At 34.6% G+C, this 24,851-nt stretch overlaps 1 protein-coding gene across 1 annotated transcript; it reads right to left on the bottom strand.

Moving 5' to 3' along the window:
- Positions 1–2,922: 2,922 nt before the first annotated feature.
- Positions 2,923–24,754, bottom strand: ND-B14.5B (NADH dehydrogenase (ubiquinone) B14.5 B subunit). The gene is made up of 3 exons (XM_076495734.1): positions 24,513–24,754; positions 17,322–17,465; positions 2,923–3,161 (listed from the first exon to the last, which is right to left on the bottom strand). Exons 1-3 carry the CDS (start codon positions 24,625–24,627, stop codon positions 3,112–3,114), a joined length of 309 nt encoding a protein of 102 aa, XP_076351849.1. The 5' UTR covers positions 24,628–24,754; the 3' UTR covers positions 2,923–3,111.
- Between the last annotated feature and the right edge of the window lie 97 nt (positions 24,755–24,851).

Below are 24,851 nucleotides of genomic sequence, written 5' to 3'. Positions count from 1 at the left end.
TAAATGTTGTTCCTGAAAATCTTACCAAGGTATCCGAATTCTTCAACTACGTAAAACGAGGAGCATATACAGGGTGGCCCGTAAGTCCCTACCCATCCGTATGTTATTATGTTATATTCAATTACGCATGAATTATAAAGTTGTTTCTTTTTTTCAGAGAAATATGGCCAATGTAAGCCCATTTACACTTGACGAGCGTATTGTGCATAATATTATGCAGCGAGAACGAGAGACAGCACACAGATACGCTGGATACATAAGATATATGGATGGGTAGAGACTTACAGGCCACCCTGTACTTGTAACTCTAGATGTAAGTGTTGTAACAATTCCAGTTTTAACAGCTATTGTATGGCATAAGTAAAAAATTATATATTTGTTTGGGCCTTTTTCCCGATAAAGAGTAGTGGTCAATTTCTTGTCGTAACCTTACGAACCCAAACATCGAGGAATGGAAGAATGCTATCGACTTCAAGTTCTATGGAAATTTATATGATGTCAAATGGGCTATTGAGGTGGGCAAGAAAGGGATTAAGCTCTTCTTCTCCATGGATCCATAAAATAAACATAATGTCAACATATCCTTTTCGAAGTTGGTGTAGATATTGTATTATAAGGATGTATTCAAAATGCTGCCTGAACAATTCTACTACTATTGGATATTACTGGTCAAAAACGTGGTTAACGAATTATCGCGAGTTTCTAGTTTACTTAGTTGAAGCTTTTCTTGGACGTTTTAGTACGCTAGAGATCAATATGGCCGTTTTTGTAGATTGGCGATTCTATCTAAATACAATAGATTGCATGTATACTTTAGATTTATGTATCTTGGGCAAACCACAAGACTGGGAAGACTGAATGGTGTACAGATAATTTTTTGAATAATTTCTTGTTTATTTCATTTGTATTTACCATATTCCAAAATTCTTTAATTAATCGTTTTTCAAAACGCTGGATTCGATTCGAAGATGGTCTTTGGTAAATTGCGCTCTTTAACAGTTTTGTTGTTGTTCCTAATCACGTCGGTTTAAACGAACTGTGGTATTTCTCTCATTGGTGGTCAATACAACAGTGACTCCTACACATTAGACATCACAACCGCTAATTAAATGTGCTTTCAAGTTTGGGAAGACGTAAAATCATTTATCGTAAAACCTCAAAGTAACCTAACTGCAGAAGAACACCAAACAATCAATAATTTAATTCTGTGTTTTAGTCCTAGTGTATTTAAGCAGAATTTAGTCCAAATACTTTTCATCGTGCTTATGAAAATCTAGTAAGTTTAAATAAATAATTTTTAAACAAAGAACTTTCCTGCAAAAATGATTTTCCAATTAGTTTATTGATAGACTAATTCGATCTTATCTAGATACATAAAATGTAGCTACATCTTGTGTTTGTGATATACCTAAAACTGTTTTGGTTATTAGTTTACCCTATATGAGGAATTGTTTTTTTTTTTTATTATTAGACGTTAACTGAAAAATGTCTTCCACAAAGAATGTTGCAGGCAGATATAGCTGAGGTGCATTTTCAAACCTAATTGTCTTCAGAGTCTTTTGGTGTTGTTTTTTTTTCATCTGAAGACCAAATTTTATCTTCACAATCTTTCTTTGTTATTTATAAACCTACTTATCTCTGCTGTCAGTATGGTTAAAGTGGTTCCATTAAAATGAAGTTAATAACACACAGACTCTGAAACCCCAGAAGGGAGCAGTACAAGCCATATACCCTCAGAAAGCCTCGACCTGAAAGACGGATATGGAGAGATTCGAACATAAGTCAGGAGATAAGTCCAGAATATAACATATCCGAATAGCAAATTCCCAAAAAGATAAAAATTTCTGGGCAGGTCCCCCAAAATGACACGTGACCAAGAGGCATCTTCAGGAAAGAAGGCTGTCCAAATCAAACTAAAAGGTAACTAAATATCTTGTATGATCAATCAGCGTTCTGGATTGTGGAATGATTGTTGTTGTTTTTTAATCTCGCACAAAGCTACACGAGGGCTATCTGCGCTAGCCGTCCCCAATTTAGCAGTGCAAGACTAGAGGGAAAGCAACTAGTTATCTCCACCAACCGCCAGCTCTTGAACTACTGTTTTATCAATGAATAGTGGGATCGACCGCACATTACAATGCCCCCACAGCTGAAAGGGGAGCCATGTTTAGTGCGACGGGAATTCGAACCCGTGACCCTCAGATTACAAGTCGACCGCCTTAACCACCTGGCCACGCCGGGCCACTTGTGGAATGAAAGTGATCATTTGTCAAAAGGCTACAGCCGTCACTTCATGGGTCGAGAATCATGGCGTCGATCAGTTAAAATGTGGTAGAGAATTCCGCTGCCACAGTAAGAGCAGTCAGACTTGACCACCCACAACTGCAAAACTCCCGAAACTGAAATGGATAAAATAAATGGCAACTTTCCAAGAAACAGAACGAAAACGTAAAATAAACTAACAGAGAAAATCATGAAAGTAAAAACACGTGGATAGTTTAATTAGAAGGCGAGCGAAAATCGTGTCTAACCAGTAAACTACCAAGAGAGAAAGACTGACATGTGCATGATTATAGAGGGAGCTAGTTACAACAGTAGTAGTGTCGCAGGCCTACTAGTGGAAGATTGTTGCATGTTAGTATGCAGTAGTAACTGGGAGTAACAGGGCTTGTAATAAGCGAAGATATGTGTCGATAGAGGGCAGCGTAAGTCAAGAAAGCTTTTTCTAGGGGAGACAAGATTTATTTGAAGTTTAGTGAATTATGATGAAACTAAAGTATAATCTTTCTGGTTTTGGTTTTTTGGGGACATATGTGTTTTTTTTCTTACGATTCGACACACATTCAATAAATATTTTATCAGATATCTGTATTATGAAAACCAAATGTAAAGAAAGAAGAAATTTCCAACAAAAACAAATCATTTCTGTTTTTACTGGACTTTATTTTATTTTCATCGTATAAATATTGCTAACTGTTCAGGTTGGCAAGTTCCAGTCTTTAGACGTAACCCTAACTTTGCTAATTGATAGAATAAAGGTAGACAGATATAGGCTAAAGAATTCGTTAAGCTATTTAAAGCCAATTCTAATTTGCTTTAAAACGCTGTAAATCAACGAACTGGGAGCCAAGGTTCGAAAACGTCCTTGTATTTCTTAGGTTCTGAAAAAGAAACAAGACCTAATGACTTTTGACTCAAAATTAATTTTAGTAACATAATTCCACAATTTTACAATATAATAAAACAATATTAATACTATCCTATCTTCCAGGGTGATTTACATTAAAATAAAACCCTCTCACAAGAAAAAAAAAAAAAGACTTTTTTCGAATCTGAATTTCAAGTCGTCTTAGTTAAAAGCAGCTTTATAAAACTTTAATAATAATAATATAAAATCAAAATTACTTTACGTTAAAAATAAATGCAAGGTAATTCTGTTGACTCAGTAAGAACAGTATAACATATTTTAACTATTAGTATCTTTAAAAGAAACAGCTTGATATCTTGTACTATAAAAAAAAAAAGATTTATTAACATAGTTAACATTTAATGAGGAACATCCTTTCTTTCGAGATGAATGTTTGATATTACAATGTACTTATTACAAATACTAAATTTTAAACCATGTGTTAAAAATTCCTTACATGATCCAAAGCATACCAAGAAAAATATTACACTAGCAGGTTTATCCAACAAAATAATTATGACCTAACTGTTCCCTTAAACTGTTAAATTAAGTCCTTTTCTGACCTATACCAAAATCTTATTGTTCTATGTTTTAAATGCATAAAAATCTAAATACACAACTTATCAGTATTTTGAATGGTTATATAGTTTGTCTTGTACAGAAATTAACTGACATTGTTTAATTTCAAAATTCAGTTTAACATTTATACCATCACATGTTGACCTATAGGAGAGAAACTTTAAAATAAAAAAAATACTTAAATGTTTACAATTATCTGAGAAATAAAAATGTAGTTCATATTTCAAAGATTTTAAATGTACTATTTTTACATTTTTCCTTTTTTTTTGCAAAAATTATCATATCAAACCATTTGTAATAAGTCTGGTTAATATTTCAGTATTTTAAGGACTCAGTTGTACAGCTATGAATGGGTTCAGCAATTATCAAAATGAATACAAAAATTTTTGTAATCATGTGTTGAAGATTTTAAAGCTCAATAGAATTTAATTAAAAACACACTAGCATTATTATTTCTAACTCAGACAAAGGAATGAGTGTTGCACTTTGAGATAAAGTTATTTACATGCATTATCATTGCACCAAATGTGGGGAAATTGCAAGTTTTTAATAAATATTAAAAGAAAATATTCTTAGTGAAAAACAGTATTTTAATATTAAAGCATTAGGATGTCACTTAGATATAATTTATGGTTTACCAAACATTTCATAAAGAAGAATGTCTCATATGATCAATACTATTACACACTGGAACTATAATCATGTTTTGGCTGGTTGTCTATAGTTGATGTTCTGAAGACTTACCACAACTCAATATCCACCAAACAACAGTTGATTGATGAAAATCAACAGTTGAAGTTTGACTAATATATTTTGGACCATTAAAATCACTACACACAAATACATCTTGAGAAAAGACAATAATCAGGTGCTGAATTGGTTTATAATAACCCCAAAGGAAGTGTTCAGCTCAAAATGTATATTATTGAAACTAAGAATTTTGTCAGCCAACTTTTCATGTTTTCATGAAACAAACATGGAAGTTTGTCTGAAGCAGTTGAAACCTCTTTACCACCTGGGTTGTTGACAATACCTTCCTCTTCGTTAAGAACTCTGATCAAGCTACCCACTTTCTTAAATACCTACACACTAGATAAAGTTTACTGTGGAACATAAACATTTTTAAATACTCTAATTATTAGAAATGGAGAATTTTAACATGAAATTTTAACATACAAAATCATTCATAAGTTTATAGTTTATTTCCGAGAGCTTTATTTCATAGGTTTTTAATTAAAACATGAATTGAAGGTGGCTTTAAAACATTTTACATGTGCTGCCATCTATACATAACACTTGCATTTGGAATGATAAGTCTCAAAGCTCCCACCCATCTTCGAATTGACTGATTCTAATGCACTTAAACATTTTACATGTAAAATGTTATGTATAAAAAATTAATCAACATTAAAAGACTTTTATGCAAAAATAAGTTTATGTTTTATGATGAACAGAATGCTTCATACTTATTTAAATAAGCACAGTTTTCATATAATAAATCCTACACTAGCATGTTAAAATATCCTTTAGTCACAAGTTTGCCTCTTAGGAGTAAATATTTGTTAATTAATAAGAATCAGTTGAAAACAGGTTCTCTGAAGAGTATACCCTCCAAGAGAATTAAGGTGTTTGTGTTTAAACCTAAACATCACCCACTTTATTTAAATTCAAGACCCAGGTAACAGCTATCATTAGTAGCTCAAATTTACTTGTCCTTGCTATCCAAGGCTCTATTGGTTCTACAAAAAATATTAACACAAATGAAAGAATACATCAACTTCAAATCACTTGCTAAGTCAAATATATTAGAACATGCCCTAAGAGATCACAATATCTTGTTCACTCTAAGTTATTCAAGATCCTTGCAAAGGCCAGTCTGTGGCTTTGCTACAAGAAAACACAAAAACATTGGGCTGTCTGCCAAGCTCATCTGCATTGTAAATCCATAGACTGACCATTGTACTGGCAAAAGCCAGTCATGAACAGACCTTTCATACAACTATTTTAATTTGCAAACTGAGACCTGAAATAAATGTGGTTAGTTCTGTCCACACATTAAAATGCATTATTCAGAAGTCTAAATTTCCTGTTATATTCTCATCTGATGATGGACTTAGTTTATTATAAAAGTTCATGACCAAGGGAGATAGATTTCCATTATATGAAAGTGGGTTTATAGTACTTTTTTTAAGTGATGTTTTTGGTGTATTTTATACTTTGTAGTAATTTTGGTTTTGGAGTATATGTAATGTCAAAATTATAAACACTGGTTTGTGTTTCATAAGTTAATTATTATTCATTTTCCTATTAATAATTTAAAAGGGCAGGAGTTTCAACTGACAGATTTTCCTCACTTAGCTCCAATACTACGAGGGTGATAGTTTATCAAGCATGCAACGGTCTAGAGATTTTCCATAAATAAATCTATTGCAGAGGTCATTAAATACAAGTACAGTAAATCTGGAAGAACTCTTCAAAAATGCACATAAAATACATTTAAAATCACCAAAAGATAAACTACACCTATTGTTCTTGAACTAATGTAAAATTAAAAAGTAATTCCTAGTTTCCTTAAAGTTTCACTACTCGAGCCAATATCGTAAAATGCACATTGAGTTATGTAATTTTGAAATTAAAAAGTAATTGGTAAAATCACTTAAGACAAATTACCCAAGTATTAGGTACTGGAAATAATGTGGGGTAATTAATGCATTTAAAACAGTTCAATGATATATGAAACTATGATTTTGGTACAACATAAAGATAAGCAGTTGGTTAAGCTAAATAGTTTGAGGCAACAGTTAAGAAAGTTTGTTTTTTAAAGAAAAAAAGCTTGATTGTGTAATATTTCATTTTTCTACACGTTTTGAATGATGTAGAAAAGGTTTTGGCTCATGGATTAAAACTATGCATTCTTAAAAACTTTAGCTTTGAAGATTATTTTAGTCTTTTACAAGTAGGAGAATAAATAATAATACCCCACAATGATATACAAATATCTTAAACATTGCAGTAAAATGAACCAATACAAAGACCCCAGTAGTGAAGAGCATGAAACATCTCTTTTAAGAGACACTGTTGATTGTAGTCGTACGTAATCTTTAACAATACTTAAAGAATGTTGTACATATTACAGTATCATCAATAAAAAGGAGACATTTTTGTAACTGACATCATAACATGCTACTCTAAAATTGTGTATGAAGAAGTGATTAACCTTTCAGAAACATGTATAAGCTAATGCATTCACAAAAACTTAGCACACCACACAAGTCCAAAACTACACAATTTAAAATATCTCCATTTTTAGTGAGTTTTGATTAGTAGTGGACAATCAGAGTAAATATATTACCATTACATACTGAATGTCATAATTCACTATACTGAAAACTTATTTCCAATATTTATAGTGCACAGTGCTGCCCTCTGTACATAAAACATACATTTGAATGATAAGTCTGGAAGCTCCCACCCATCTTGGAACTGACTAATTCTAATGCACTTTGCATGTAATTCATCATTCAACAATCCTCCACCAATAAAAATTCTTCACCCCCATGACAAGCAACTCCCTCTATTTGATTCAACCAAATTTATCTTGAATTTTAGCAGAAAATAAAAAAATGGTGGTAATTGCAAGAAGAGGAAAGTACAGGGTGGCCTGTAAGTCCCTATCCATCCATATATCTCATGTATGGAGTGTATCTGTGTGCTGTCCCTCATTCTCGCTGCATAATACAAGGTCTGTTCAAAAAATACGCGAACTGACGTCATAAAACAAAATGTACTTTATTTAGAAGTTACAGGTCTGGGACCCCTTCAAAGTACTCTCCTCCCCAATGCACACACTTATCCCAACGGTGTTTCCACTTGTTGAAACAGTCCTGGTACGCTTCTTTTGTAATGTCCTCCAGCTCCTTCGTCGCATTTGCCTTAATCTCGGGAATCGTCTCAAATCTTCTTCCTTTCAAGGGTCTTTTGAGTTTGGGGAACAAGAAAAATCGCAAGGAGCAAGGTCAAGAGTAGGGGTGGGAAGAACAGTGATCGAGTGTTTGGCCAAAACCTCACGAGTTCTGAGGGCTGAATTTCGCAGCAACGCGGTGCATCTTCAATTTTTCGGTCAAAATCTCGTAACAAGATCCAACTGATATCCCACACTCTTCAGCAAGCTCCCTGACAGTCAGACGTCAATTTGCCCGCACCAGAGTGTTGATTTTGTCGACGTGTGGATTGTCAGTTGACTTGGAAGGACGTCCATGACGCTCATCATCTTCAATGGACTGTCGACAATACTTAAAACGTTCATGCCACTTGAAACATGCTGTACGCTTCATAGCAACATCACCGTAAGCAGTGTTAAGCATAGCAAAAAGTTTCAGTCCGAATTTTCCAAGTTTAACACAAAATTTCACAGCAAGTCGTTGCTCCTTCAGGTCATTCATTCTGAAATCCGACAAACGAAAAAATTGCACTTCACTTAAAACCGCGTAGCTAATACACAAATGAAGATATCTGCAATCGGGAAATGGCGTAATCACCTGATTTGTGCGAACCTAGCGACACCAAGCGGATTCCCCTGGAACCAACTGGAGCCGTGCAATTCAAACAGTCCGCGTTTTTTTTTTGTTTTGTTTTTTAACAGCCCTCGTATTATGCAACATACTTGTCACAAAATGTTCTTCAGGTGTAAATGGGCTTACATCGGCCATATTTCTCTGAAAAAGAAAATTTATAATGCATGCGTAATTGAATATAACATAATAACATTTGGATGGATAGGGACTTACGGGCTACCCTGTACTTTGGAAATATATTTTCAATATAGAAAAATTAACTTCTGATATATTCTCTTCTCATGTAACTTGCTAGAAACTTGCATTGAAAAGGTGGAGGTACCAGTGTAAGGGGAAATAAGCAGCATCCACCAAAAAAATCTGAAGAACAACCTCAAAGAGAAGATCCTCATATGAAATCACACCACTTCTGTATCAGATAAATTCTTCATTCATTAAGGAAAGATGTCATACAGTGGGGGGTGAAAAGACAGAAGAACACATCCAAATGGGAGAGAACCATGGCAAGAATGGGATATGAACCATACGATATGTAACTCAATCCTAGATAACATAAAAGTAAGATGAAAAGGATGTGACATCCATGACAGACTATGAGGTTAATGCATTGCAAATCCATGCCACTGGGAACCAACATCCACATGGGAATAGAACAAGGATCATACTAAAAGTAACGAACTACAATATAACACCCAGCAACCAGATGTGACATCCATGTGAGGGTAGGAGAGAATCATATCAAAGGAAAGTTGCCTACAAAGCAAAACCCAAACTGCTGGGAAGCAGCATCACTGTGAGAGTAAAAAGAGGATCCTACCAGCACCAAATAAATTGCAATCCAAAACCCAACCACATGTGGGGGTACAAAAGAGAATCCATGATGAAAAGAAACCCACATGAAATTACAATATATTCATAAGACAAATTGTATGGGTAGTAAAACTTAAGTACAGAACAATATTTCAACCTTCTTCGGTCATCTTTGGGATAACAAAGGTTAACCTGAAAATGACCTAAGAAGGTCAAAATGTTGCTTTGTACTTTAAATCTTAATACCCATACAAGTTGTCTTATGAATATACAGAAAAGAGAAACATCCCATCTTTACCTCAAGTTTGTGAGGCAAGCAGATATCTTGTACACCCTGACCCATGAAGAGACATGGTAAAATTGAGAGACTGGTTGATAAGAGAACCAGACATCTAGCATTGAAAAGATGATAGTTTACATTACAAACTATCTCACCCAAATTCAAAGTGAAAAGAACTTTTCCAAGGGCAGTAATATCCTCAGAATAATAAGAACATTAAGGGACAGTGGAAGGAGAACCTTAGTAATCATCATGATAACATGGATGGAGTAACAAAAGGATAAGTGAATACAGGAATAAAGACATGTATAATACAGGTGCAAGAACTTCTGCTAATAACACCAGCTCTAAATGCAAAATCCAGCTACTGGGAACTGACATATAGGGAAAAATGAGGGATCCCAACTAAAGGGGTGAACTGCAATTTTGATGGCTCACTCCATTGTTACATAGAAGAGGATATTTTATCTATGCCAGCAGAACAATGGTTGTATAAAGTTTTTGTGTTTGGAAAGGGGGGGGGGATGGTAAGAACTCTCAAACTTCATGATAAGAAAAGGGGGAGAAGAACCATGTTGGACAATATGGAAAAATGAAAATCTCAACCAATACAATGTTTGACCATAAAACCCCATTTTGAAAAGCAGACCATACTGATTTATCCAATATATGACAATGATGGGCAGTTACCCACTTCTGCTTTATCCATGTAGTTCAAGGGTGAGCATGGTCTGGGAAGTAAACTAATGAAGTAAACATGTCATGAGATACATCCCATATGAGCAGTGTAGATCCTTCTGCCACGTAAATCATAATATACAAGTTGGCATAGTCTTACAGTGCAGATTTGACTAGGTAAAATACACCTTGACTGGCACCACTGACCACAGAGCAGGATCGAGAAAGAAAAAGAGGAGCATACCCTTAAGAATAAAATATATACTAAAATGTAACTTACCAAATCACAATCTCACAAAAGAGTGAAGAATGACAAGAGGTGGATGATGGTATCCCAACACTGAAGAATCAGTTACCCAAAGCAAAAGATGGAAGACAAACATGAGATACAGCCCCACTTTAACAGGTGAAATATCTTCAATAGACAAACAGGTAGGCATTGAAGAAAATGGAAGGTGCATAATTGGAGTGAAAATACCAGAAAGTAATGACAGAAAGAAGGAGACAAGGAATATACAGCTAATTGAATCACAATCCAAATCCACTTAGGTAAGACAAAGAAATAGAGTAAGGGAAGGAAACCATGAAAAATGGATTCAACAAAAGGAAACCATAAAAATGATGAAGCACCCCACAACATGTACTGGAAAAGAAAGTTCATTTGGATTCCACCAAGAATAAATGTGAAAAATAGAATGAAACAAAAAAACATACATAAATAAATACACACACACCACTAAAATATAGATTAGTGAAATCAATGCAGAAGAAAAAGAAATCAAGCTGAAACAGCCAAGAACACCAAAGCAGTGCCCCCCAGAAAACATCAATCAGAAATATGTGAACACGAGCAACATGGATGAGCAGAACTACCAAAAATTAGGGGATTGAGAGGTTACTCCTATGGCAAAGGGATGCAGGGACTGTAAAAATCAATCAGTAATGATGCCAAAGCATATGGAAGACAACCCTCCAGGAAATCCACTGTTTGCCATAAAAAGAACAAGTTTCCTTACCAGCCACAATGTCAAAAAGTTTAAATGAAATAGAACCAGTCAAATCAAGACAAGAGAAAGAGAGTGAACTAAGACATCTGTGGACTGGTGAAAGTGACTGGGTGCAAAGGTAATAAGACCTATCATTTAGAGACCATTGTCCTGAAGCCTTCTACTGATCAAACCACACCCTCAACCTTTGGAGATGAGAATCAGAGAAAAGAAGCAATCCAGAAGAGGAGGAGGAAGTGATAAACCTAATGTCATGGGGTTATGTTGAACTATAAATGCACACAGGCAAAGAGGAAAAGATAAAAATTAAGAAAATCAAAAGTAAAGTAAAGGCATGGATAACAGAAAACTTCTTTAAATGCATTTGAAGAAGAGAATGGATGGTCCAGGTGGAGGATATGTTGAAAAAAAATAGTATCATGAGTATTAGCAGTCATGCAGAAACAGGCTACCAAAATGTGATCAAAGACTACATGTGTAACTGGGAAAATCCAAGAAGTGACTGAGGAGAAACATACCAATCCATAATCTCAATCAGCAATCACAGAAGACAAAGAAAACCCACAGGTAAGACAGGTAAAGGATGGAGAGGTGCCAAACGTGTAAAACATCTCGAAACGAAACCAAAAAACAATTTTAAAAAATTGAATATAGCATCACAGATACTCCACGCAATGCTAGTTGTACAGGAATAGCCCAAAGAAACAGACCAGGGAAGAAAAAGAATATACTGTCAGTCCCTATTAGCAGTGGATAGTAAAAAAGCAGCAATGTCCCACCCTAGAATCTCTCAACAGCAAAAGAGGCCAGATAAGAAGTGAAAGAAATGAAGATGGCAAGCACCCCAATATTGAGGGAAGGAGGAAGAGATATCCCAAAAACACTAAATATAACCAGAACACCAAAAAAGGTAGTGGAAAGTAAACATTTCCTGTGGGAGAGTCAACAGGGTAAAAGTAAAATTAAAAATTAGGTAAGAAATAAAATGAATAGTTAACAGAAATGCAAATGACATACAAAAGAAAATCTACCTGATGGTAAGCTAAGGCAAAAACAATTAAAACCTATATAGGAAGAGTGGTGCAAGTACCCACTCAGATTTCAGGAAGACAAAAAGATCATCATGAAAGACTGTCATAAGTTACACAAAGAAGTCTTTAGAAAATTGAGATAGGCCTAGCAGATTATGCAGTAGAGGCCTGGAAGGTAATTCTGGAGAAGGTGGAGGAAAAGCGACAGAATCTAGATCATCTGAAAATAAATTCAGCCATTACAAGAGAGCAAGTGACACTGGAAGCAGGAACAATAGACCCCAGCCACCAAAAGCCTCACAAACAAAATTAAAATGGTAAGTATCAATATTGGTAAACCTTGACTCATCAGTACACAATGGGAAAAAGTGAAGGAACCCTTTGGTCCAAATGCCTTCAATTAATGGTCAAGTACTGATGCTGTAATACCATGGTATGTAGTGGTATTTCATATTATGACAAAACCTACATGGTGTTTATTGAAAATTAGCTACACCATATCCTTTCAGATAATCTCTTAATGTTTTGTTCATTGGGTTCCATTCATGATGGTACTTTTTTCTTCTTTTTAGGAAGATGGAGTAATGTTTTATGCTACTGGAACACTTTTTAAAGAAGATATAACAAGATATCCAGCTTCTTCCCTGGACTTCACAGAAACCTGATATAAATCCTAAACAAGGTTTCTAACATCTTTCCTGATATTCACAAAGCTACAATATAAAACACTAATGCTTGGATGACAACAGGCCTCATACATTTTGCCTGGACTTCTCAGTAGTGGTTGTTCTAAGATATTTGGATTAGGTCAATAAAACCCAGGAAAGAAACTAGACATGTTGTCTAAGATTTATATCAGGTCTCTGTGAATCCCAGAGAAGAAGCTAATGAATATCTTTAGGAACATCTCAATAAGAAACTGGCCAACCCATCCTCATCAACTTACACATAGAACCTAAACAAAACTGATACAGAACCTCATTGATTCATACCTAGAGTTCAGGTTGTGGCAGATACAACACGCTGGAATAGCTTTGATCACATTATTTTGGCAGAGACCTGTACCACATTTACCAAAGAGTTGCTTTCCATACCTTCATAGACCTTATTCCTCATTCTTGAAACAGATACTACAGACTACTGACACATGAAAACATACCTCTGGTGACACTTATGGCTAGAATTCCACAATGAAAAGGTATGATAGCTGGTATGGTATTATCCATACAAACATTGTGTGCATATATTACAAGCATACCAAAATAAAATTGGTAACCAAGTGGAGGGAACCAAACTACATCAAAAACAGGTATGCTCTTCACTCTGAACTTCAGTTTCTGTATCACACATGGAACTGTACAAGTGATCACCACTATAGGGTAGCTCCATCCAGGTAGCCAAGATTACACTACTTGGTGTTAAAATTTAGGGGTCCTGGTCTCTATATCTCACATTGGTGGGTAATGCAATTGCATCACATGCACATTACATATGCATAGACACACACACACACACACACACACACACACACACACACAATTGATTGAATCTCAACCAGTAGTCATTAGAATGATATGTTCCAAGCCACTAAAATCACAGGGAGAAAGTAAGCAACACTGAAGCAGACAAACCTCCTCCTCCACCTGAAATCCTAAAGACAACACCTCAGGCTTAAAATGACAGGATTGTGTATGTTGCAGTAAAACAAAGGAACAGAACTCATCCAGTCTGAAATTATAAAAACATTCAATCTCACTCCCCAGCTGAGTGGGCAAGAAGCATTTCACTTGTCCCTAGAATTATAGGGAGGGTGTAGAACTGTGCTCAACCAAGGAATCTGGAACACACCACACTCTGCATTTAGAATTATAAGGAGAAGGTAGACACCTTCAATGAACAATGTAGTGAACTGACATCAGTCAAAAAAAAAACAATGGCTATGCCCACCTCAGCCAGATAGCAGAGCATCAAATCTCAACTGATATTACAAGTAGACTTCCCCACAGGCTGGTACAGCTCTTACTGACATTTAGGAAAAAAAAAAGAGACACCTAGGAACTCGCATAGGAGGGCCTCCAATTTTGCTCTCTTTTCAGAGAATGGAAAAATTCACTCTAATAGTCTGGAGGAAGAACCTTTGTCCACCATCCCAGTGACTAGAAACAAGGCAGGGTAGAATTTTGGGTGGGGTGAGAGAATCAACAGGGATGGACAGGATTCCCCTTCAGCTTTACTTATGATAGTCCATGAATGGAAGGTGTTGCATAGTGTGGTAATAACTCTAGGTGAGCTCCTAGATGGTCTTATGGAACACCTAATATATATACAAAGTCTATTGTAACTGGTAGTAATTATAGTAAAATGGTGATTGCTGTTGTAGAATTGGTTTGATAAAAGCACACTTGTCTGGGCAACACTCACTCATCACAGAGTAGGATCCTAGGAAAATAAAAAAACTCAGAATTGCAGGAGGTGACCCTTGTGCACCACAAATGATAAGAGTGATGGGACTCCATCGCTAAAGCAAACTGCAGATAGAAGCCAATTATGACCAAGCTGGACATCTACAATCCCACTTTAAAAAAAAAAAAAAATCAACATAGATTGAGGAATGAGTACACTGTGAACCTTGGAGAACATAGGTGACATAAACAAGGAAGACTGATGACTGGGCACCCATATCCTCTATAGACCCAACAACTGACAGAAATAAAAATTCTGAAAACTAGACCAAACCAAACTCAGATAACCCTAAAATTATGTTCCAAATCCCAATGATCAATGGGAAATGGAATCCTAGAGGTTAGGTGGGTAAGTAGTGAAGTTGTGAACTGAATAACCAATTGTCACCCAAGACCCAGCAGAGATCCTAGACCGACAGTAAAGATTATTACACATCCAGAAATTCTTGGAACAAAACCCCTCCATCCTCTGAAAGTATCCAATAACCATACACACTGCTAGTGACTTCACTTAGCAGTGTAAACCTAAGGTACAGACAAAATTCATTCTAAGTACGAGAGTACTGAGAAGCTGATATCAGAAGTTGGTACTGATGAATGGGGTGGAACTATGACCCCTGTAGGCCCTAATGAAATTCGAGACTCCAACAACTTGGAGGAATGTAAAAATGCAGGCTAACAAGGGATCAAGCACATTACAAATGAAACAGGATATTCTGAGTCTTTTAATAAAGTGGAATGAATTTGAGTTGTAAGTACATAGACCTTGTCCTATCATGGGATATAAACGTATATAGGTGAACTACAGACTTCACCTTATAACTATGAAATGTAAAGGACAAATGCACTATTTTAATGCCTGAAAAATTCCTCTATTTGGTAGTAACAGGCTAAAACGTGAAGATCTGATGTGTCACGTAAGGCCTAACCATCCCTTCACATAACTAAGAAATAAGCCTTCCAGTATGAAAAACAAAAATAACTACTAGACCTTCCAGCTATCCATTAAGTTACAGGCTCAAAAGCAACTGGGGAAAAGCCCAAAACATCACACACCATGGGTCATACAAAGGCTGTATTGATCATCATTGATTGGAACAGCATTTTTGAGGTAAGGCAAGTTTTGTTAAAGCAAAGCAGCTTTGGGCCATCTGCCATGTCCACCCAAGGAAATCAAACCAAGGACCCCCATGCTGAGAGTCTGCAAAAACTTACCAATGTTTCACAAGGGAGCTGAAAATTCACCAGCCTAAAGAAGGCACAGGAAAACATGAATCTAAAGACTATCCAAAAATCAAGGATCATCCTTAATTGCAGTTTGGAGCCCCCGAAAGGGCTACCACAGATTCAAATACATCTCCCTATCATTACAAATAAAATCACTGACAGTTAACCAAGAGATATGCCCCTTCCCCTGATTGTTGTGTGATGCTAGATATCAAAGATGGAAGAGAAGAGCCCTAAATCACCTCCATATCAGAAAGAATAATCCAGAAATCCATACCATAACTGGCTTGTTGCAAAGGAAAAACACATTTTAATTATTATTATCACAAAAATAAACTAGATAATACAATATCTGAACAATTGTAATACTATGAAACCAATTAATGATGCTTTGTTGAGAAAATTTGATAAAAAGGTATCCAATAATCATAGACACTGCTATTGATTTAACTAAGCATTGGAAACCTTGGATATAGACAATCCATTCTGAGTAATAATGTTCTAAGGAGCTAATGTTAGGGGATTAGTATGGATGATTAGGAATAGAACTATGATATTTTGTAGAAGGTGATGAAATTCTCAACTCCAATAACAACAACCAGGAGAAACATGAGGCACTTATATACAATACTAGAATATAGGGCACACTGATGTATGTAGAGAGTATCACGAGACAAATAGTGTCTAGAGCAACTGAATAAAAAAAAATCAAACTAATGCTTTTATGGACAAAGAAGAATCACTGGCACTTATTTTTGTAGTTTTAATGGATATTGGAAAAGCTGCATTTTAATAGGAGTAACATTGTAACAATCATGTACTAGCTTTATCAGTTTTAGACATTCCCCATTTAAGTCCAATTCAATTAGCGAATGAATGCTGAACCTCACACAATGAACAGAACGACATACGATTGGAAAAATGTGATCTTGGTCAATTTACAAATGATTATTACCTACAATGTACCAACACGAATTAAGTGGTCCAAACTTAATGGATTTTCAATGAGTGCAAGAATCAGTAATCACCATTATTTCTCACCTACTGAACTAAAGATCATCAGTTGTCAGCAAATGTTCTGGCATCATAACATGCACAAGTCTACAACCTTAAGATCAGTTATAAACACTGATGCAGAAAGTAACACCTTTTCAATGATATTTCAAACCATGTTTACGCTTCATTAAACCATATTCTTTCTTCTTTTACAATGATTGGAAGGAATCCTGTGACATTTCAAACACGTGCAAGGTCAGGATATAGGAAAATCATGATGATGTGCAACTTTGCAATGTGGCTTCATGTTCACAGATGATCTGGTTACAGAAAACACACGTCATTATGGGAAAAAATGTGTACACACTGCCATGTTCAGAAATAAACTCATTAGAGAAATAATATACCTATGTAAAGCAAAGCTACATGTGCCTCATTGCATTTGAATAAAGGATAAAATAAGGAAATATTAGCAAGTTTCTCACATTACCTAGTTCTGGGAAGTCTTCAGGATGAAGTTGAATGTAATGTCTGATGATAGCATCTCTCTCTGCATTAATACGTTTCTGGTAGTGATAAAACATCTCCCCAAGTACACCACCAACTCCCAAGCTAATAATATGCTTTTGTATGCCTATATATATAAAGAAAAAAAACATCAAGTAGTTCAAAAACAAGAGATAACAGCAATCATAACCATACCAAAAGCAAAACTAAAGCCATCCAATAAAACTTAGAAAGATGTTAAACTAAGAGTATACATACAGATACACCATCTTATTTCTCATTTCTAAATTTAAATAAATAATATTGTTGATGAAAAATAATCTTGTCTTTCTTAGATTACACCTTTTTTTACTCATATTTAAGTCTTGTATTTCTAACCTATACACTCCACAACTGAAACTAAAAAAAAAAAAACCATAGTAACTGTCCAAACCCCTAAATCCACACACCTGTATCAAGTTAGCTGTAATTCTTAACTTCAGAGAAACCAGAAAGGGGATCTTGTAATACACAAAATTGCATTAGCTTTCTTTCTCTTAATTAGAAATCTCATTAAAAAAGGCAGAACTCAATCTGCCTTTTGCAGCTAAACAATCAGCTTAGAACTTCAATCTTTCAGTAGGAATTAAACTTTAGATCTTTCATGTCAAACCTCAAATCTTGGCTTTTCAAATAGGAAAAAATGTGTGTATCCAAGAAAATCATCTTTACAAATTTTAGCACTAGGGTTGTAACAGGTAAGATATGCAGTCTATTCAACCATTTTTGTTAGATAATAGTACCAGCTCAAGAGCTGCATATCTTAATCATTTGTATGCAAGATAATTATAACCTAAAACACAACTAGGATACAACTATGATAACCAACAGTGTAATAAAACATGTATAAATGTTTAACTTGTTTTAAAATAATATATTAAAACAAGTGGAATGTGCATGTTTTACTTTTGAAATTTATTGCCAACCAACAAGTCACAGGCACCTACTGTAAAGAATATAATCCATACAATAAAAAACCTGACACTAGCAAACTAACCAGAAGCTACAATGGCAAACAGCAGAAGTAGATGTAAACAACAAGCAAACAGGCCTATATTTGGTGGGAAAAAATACTGCAGTAATCACAACCACACTATATAAACATGTTAACTGACTCTAATAAGCAGATAAAAGGTTTTAGTGCACCTGGTCTCTTTGTTACAAAATTGTGCATGTCTTTGAACAATAGTACTATTGATAAACATTTTCTTCCATCTTGTACAAATATAACAATAATGAATGGCTGCTCCAACAAGCACCAAGAAATGTCTGAATTCATTACAAAAAGATTTTTAGTGGAATATTTATAGTATACAGGCATCTTAGTGATATTATCCCCTAATCTAGATACAAAATAGTGAATGTCTCTGAAAAGTATGATTAACAAACTATTTCCTTTGATGGTATAATGTAAACAGAATAAAAGTATTTCACCTTTTCAGAAGTATTTAAGTTTTAATCAGTTAATCACCAACTAACTGGAAAAATTATTAAAAGTCAGACATTTATTGTTAGGAATTTTACCCTATTTAAAAAAAAAAAACACACACAAAGGATCAGTAACAATATTGACTCAATGCAGAAGCCAGAAACAATGCAGGTATTGGCCATTTAACAGGAGTAACTAAGGAATCTGTTTTTGATTGCTACAGGAATATTCTTTATTGTTGTTGTTTCTGCTCATATTATAGTATTAAACTGAAAAAATAACTGCACTCCTATGAATCAAATATGAAGCTATATTTGGTATTGAGTCCTCCTACCTTGACCCACAAGAAGAAAATGGGAGGAAAAGAATTTACACAATGAAGGACATCAGTGAAGTGCATGGACCAAACAAGTGTAAAACCTGCAGAAGGCCTGTATTAAGAAACTGTGCAATAGGTTACCATGAATAGGGACAGTTTTGTTGTTTATTTTAACTCAAAGTAAAAATATAACTTAGATGATAAAATACATAAGCTGCTACAGTAGTCTTGTAGAGAAACAAGTCTCAACTGTGGTCATTAAGCAAGAAATGGAAGGTAACCCTGATAATGTGATGGATTTCATCAACCCTTAAATCAAAAGACTGAAGTAAGTAACTGAATAACATCGAAACCTTGTTGCAAAAAAAAAAACTGCAATGGGATGCAAGTAATGTGACACAAACTTGTCAGAGGTTATCCACATCCCTGCCTGCAATATCTTATCCAGAGAACACCAACAGCCAAAAAGAAGTGAATTCATAAGATGATGCAATTTAAGGAAGGTGATGTAAAAAAAGACAAACAAATTCATTTCTCGTAAAGGAATAAATAAGAAAGATGAGCTGTTTAATCCAACCAGACAGGTGGGTCATAAATCATGAAAGAAAAAGAAAACTTTATTAACTCAAAGAAGCAGTATGATCAAGATAACAGAACAAATGAAGCAGAGTTTGAAATTGCCTTATCAAGCAGCCCAAATTAAGGGGAAGGAGAGAGCAGTCTCAGAATAAAAATCAACCTGTCCCTGTGGTAAAGGAGTACAGAAAGCAGCCATGGCAAACATATCAGTGATATCTCCCACAAAGAACAATAAAATACATTTTAAAAGAAAAATTGAAAGAAGAATAATTGTTCAAATGGAAGTTAAAATTCCAGGAACTAAAGCAAAATATGAGGACAGTTTAGCCAAGGAAAATACAAGAGGTTGTTAAAAAATGCCATTCTGTAACCAGTAAAGAGAAACAGTCTACCCTAAAATGAGAGAGAGAGAAGAGAGAGAGAGAAATAAGGAACTGTTGAACATCTTAGAGGAAGAGAGTGGCAAATAGACCAGAAACAATAAATCATCCACTGGTAGTGATAAACTGTAAGAGTGGATAACAGACAAGAGCAAATAAATTTAAAATAATAATAATAATAATGGATAGTTTAAGAAAAATAACTTGTCTGGCAAGGAAGCAGTCAAGAGAATCACGTTAAGATGAAGATATAGAGCAACGTGGTGAAAGATAAGATGTCCGAGACTCTCAGCTTTGCCAAGAGGTGAAGAAACTGAAATCCCAACCAAATTAGCCAAAGATAGCAGTGAGAATAATCTCAAAATAGATGTTAGAATAAAGACATTGACCTTAGAAGTTGAAAATGAAGATAAACATACAGAAAGACCATGGACTACTCCATACAGGAGACTGGAATTGGAGAGCAAGAAATGTGGAAATTTAGTACAGAAGAAAGTAGTCACAAATACATTAGGAGATCCCACAGCATAAAAAAAAAAAATTGTAGAAACACTGGGAGATATAAGGACTACTCTCTCAAATATATTTTGTTTGGATAACAACAACTGATCTACCACTAAATTCAAAGATCCCCCAACATAGAAAGCCAACAACCAAATGTTGCTGGCATAAGCCCAGAAAAGAGAGATCAAGAACTGGAAAGCAGAGATATCATAAGCAAGTATTTCCTTGTCAGTAGGATCCAAGGGCTTTTTGCAATGCAAGTCCACAGAGGTACAATGCACAAGAGGCCAAGCTATCACAGAAACAATGCTAATGAATTGTTCCAGATACAACTGACCACCAAGCCCCACAATAACTGACCTCTTCGGTACCAAATGAAGATCACCAATATTAATCTGTGAGAAACTAAATAGCAAAAATTAAATAAGGAAGTCTGATAAAGCAAATACCACAAATAAAAACAAATAAATTGAGAAACGTACGAGAAAGAAAACACAGCAGAATGAAAAACATTAGTGCAATCTTCCCCAATAAAGCTGTTTGGATAACAAAGAAGAGCCTCGGAAGATGAGGTTAAAAGAATAGCAAAAGAAAAAGGTGAGAAATCATAGTATGAAGAGTAAAATATTAACAGTAAATGAGAGCCAAAGAAGAAGAAACGTTTCTGAGCCGAAAGAAGATATTCAAAGGATAGAAGCACTTACAAATATGAAAATCTCCAGCCACAGGCCATAGAAAAGTGCTTAAAATTGCAATAACTCAACATTCTGGCAAGAAACAAAAATCTTATGAGTGTGAAACGCATACAAGAAACTCAGCTGAGATTCAGCAGGAACTACTGAAGTAAAGAAACAAGTGTCCCTGACACAAGTGTTTTGCTTACCCATGTCAGGGATAGAAGAACCAGAACTGAAAGGCAGGTTGTGAAAAGAGTTAATCAAAGTTGGTCAAAGACTAGGCAGGCTCATCAGAAGTTCTCGGCCCAAGATGAAGAATGTGGAATAAAACAAACAAGATGTAAAATGTTGGTAATGATGCTGACTGTAAGAGTATCTCTTGTCACCAGTTAAAGAAAATAAGAGAAATGTATGAAACTCTAAAGGTTTCAGAAATATGGAAATGAGAAGTAATAAGATCTGCAAAACTACATGCATGGAAAATGTTAACAATTTTTACTTTACATATTTCTTTTCAGTAGCAGTAGGTCTGGTAAGTCATTTTCCTATATACAAAATTTAAATGAACTGTCGAACCCTGAACACGTGTTGATGATGATGATGGGGAATACTTCTAATCAAAGAAATTGCATCAAAGCTCTGGAACATATCCCAATGCTTCATAAACTAATTAAGAAAAGACATTATAGTAAAAAAAGAATTATACTCAGAATCTCCAATTGAAATCAATTTTAAAATCTGGAAAGAAAGAACATGGTGGTAGGAAATACATCTTGAAAGTTAATTAAAAGTTAAAATAATATGCACAAATCCTTCTTAATAATGAAAAAAAAAAAGGAATAAAACTAAGTATTTGAGTGCAAAGAAAATTAAGCAGATTTTGATATAACAAAATCGACTGGAGTACTGCTTGTGAATAACATGTCCCTTTTTTATTGGTGAAAGAGTATGGTCTAATGGTGTTTGCATCATAGACTGGCACTGCACATGCTATTACATGCAGGGAGTGGAAATTTCATTCAAAAATTTATCTCATATGAACAATGAATAGTGAAGTATATAAATATCACAAATGTTCAGGCTTCTTAAAAATCTTCACCATACCTGTTGTGTATAAAATATCGGACTGTGTTAATTTGTTAGCCAGTTCAGTGAAACAATGAAAATTAGATTGTACATCTCTAATTCATTAGCTTACATTTGCTTCAGAACTTCTATTCAAACACTAGTTGTGAAATTAGGCTTACCAGTGAACACAGTCTGTACAGTAACCAAGGAAATATGTCAGTTCAATATTGTTGCATTATATTTACCAAACAATGAAAGAATGCATTACAAAAATTGCATCAGATTATATGTCATCAAGGTTACTAAATATTTCATTAAACTAAATAATTACCATTTCATTAGTGAGAAAAATTTTACACATGTTGTCATTAATTAGTAGTGGAGTCCAAACTGGGTTTTTGTTACTAATGGAGTGCCTCAGGATAAGTGCTTGGGTTTGATTTTTTCTTGGTTAAATTTTACAAAGTTAATTGATATTTTTATGAAAAATATAAGGTGGGCTAAATTTTACTTTCAGTTGGGTACTGCCCAAGGCCCCAATTGACCCTTAATCTATCCCAGACTATATACAAAATCCTGAACTTCAGTATCCAATAAGTAAATTCTTAGCTTTATTTTTCTAAGCACTCTCCCCCAAATTATATACTTTTAACACTTATCCAATTAAAAGCATGAAACCCTTAAGTCAGTAAACTGGTCAAAGTACTTTGACTCAACTGATATAAAACTGCTTTAATATTTTGAAGACGAGGTATCAATTGCAAAAAAAAAAAAATTGTAATGTACCATCCTTATTACGTTGTCAGAATAGAAAACACTTCATGCAGTAACACTTATGGTAATGCTCTTGAATCCAAGATAACAGAAAGAGATACATTCACAAACATTACTTAATCTGTGTTAGTATAATGAACTTAAAAAGGTAAAACAATAATGTGCAGCTGTTTTTCATTTTCAAATAGTATCACATTTTTTTTAAAGCATGTTTTTGAAGAGTTTGGATTTTGACTTCGAATTCAACTATGTTACACCTAAATATACAAGTATTTCAAACTACTGTTGCAGTATAAGACCTATCTGTCCTTATATTACCCACATGACAGAGAACGTCCTAATGAAGTCATACTGTAGGTAACAATGACAATAAATGAATTCCAATTTAACTTCAAATGTGACTTTTAATAAAATTAGGGTCATTCAGCATGACTAGCAGTTATAATGCAAGCTTTGCATAAAATTCATGCCCAGTATTTCTTACACCAACACTGATTGTCCACAACAACCTGAGAACAAAAAAATGTTACATGTCTGTTTTAACATGGCAAGAAAAATCAATTTCCTTTATCACAATGCAACATAATGCACTTCATCTTATTAAGCATTTTCATTAATATTACTTGTAAAAATAATTTATTATAAAAGGTGCACATGACAGGCTTTCCTCGTTGAAACAGTGATCAATACGCCATGGCCTCTTTTTGCGACTGTGGACAAGTAACCTTCCCCACTACATTTAAAACAAAGTAAGGAACTTATGTAGTGCCCATCTCCCCAAAAACACATCTGTTAGTTCCTATAACACATTCAAAATGCAACAAGGAAACAAATATCTTTAAAAATACATTTCTTTCAGTATTAACAAAAACTCACACAAGAGCTGTTGCACGCTTCTAACTTTATTTAAAGCTCTCTATAACAAAAGTCAGTAAAAGGGAATCCACACGTTCAGAAACCACAATTCGACAACAAACGAGTGGGAAAAGTATAAATATCTGTTGAATGGCAGAGAACAAACGTACGACTTATAATTCCAACCTGTGTTTTTAAATATGGTAATTATAGATAAATTAAAAATTAGTTTCTTAAGATGTTTACAAACATGATTTGGGTCAAGTTGCATAAGGAAAAAATGAAGTGATAAATTTTCTTTCCTGAAGTAGATGGAACATTGGTTTGAAATAATCCCACAGTTTTCTTGCTTCGGTCATCATACTCTTATCACTAAACCAATAACATTGTCCATAACCGAGCGAGACACTAAGTATGATTTTTTATGCTAAGTGTAGACTATACACGACCGTTTCGTTTGAACTATTAATTATTGCATTAAACGTATCAACACTCGTTATTGCATTAACAGTTAAACAACTCTGTCAATATAACAAGTTAAATTTCATACCACTTATAGCTGGACGACGTGTAACAGCATTTGCTACTACAACAGTAGTCACCCCAATACCAGCAAAAGCAACTGGATAAAAGTACCTTGCAAATACACTTTCATATCCAGACATTCTATCTTATTAGAGTAACCTAACCCTAACCCGAGAACGAACACGATCGCCCCTCTTAAAAATACTTGTATATACTGTGTGCAATTACATTACATTTGGTACGTCCAGGATGCACGTACCTCCCTAAATGTACATTTAATATATAAAAATATTATAACTTTAATAACGCATTGTCTTGTTCAATAAGTTATGTTATTTCACTCTCTAATATATCTTAATAAGTT

The sequence above is a fragment of the Tachypleus tridentatus genome, chromosome 3 (assembly GCF_004210375.1).
Source record: "Tachypleus tridentatus isolate NWPU-2018 chromosome 3, ASM421037v1, whole genome shotgun sequence".
Lineage (NCBI taxonomy): Eukaryota > Metazoa > Arthropoda > Merostomata > Xiphosura > Limulidae > Tachypleus > Tachypleus tridentatus.
Note: the sequence above shows the minus strand (reverse complement) of the source record. Positions and strands in the feature narration are given on the sequence as shown.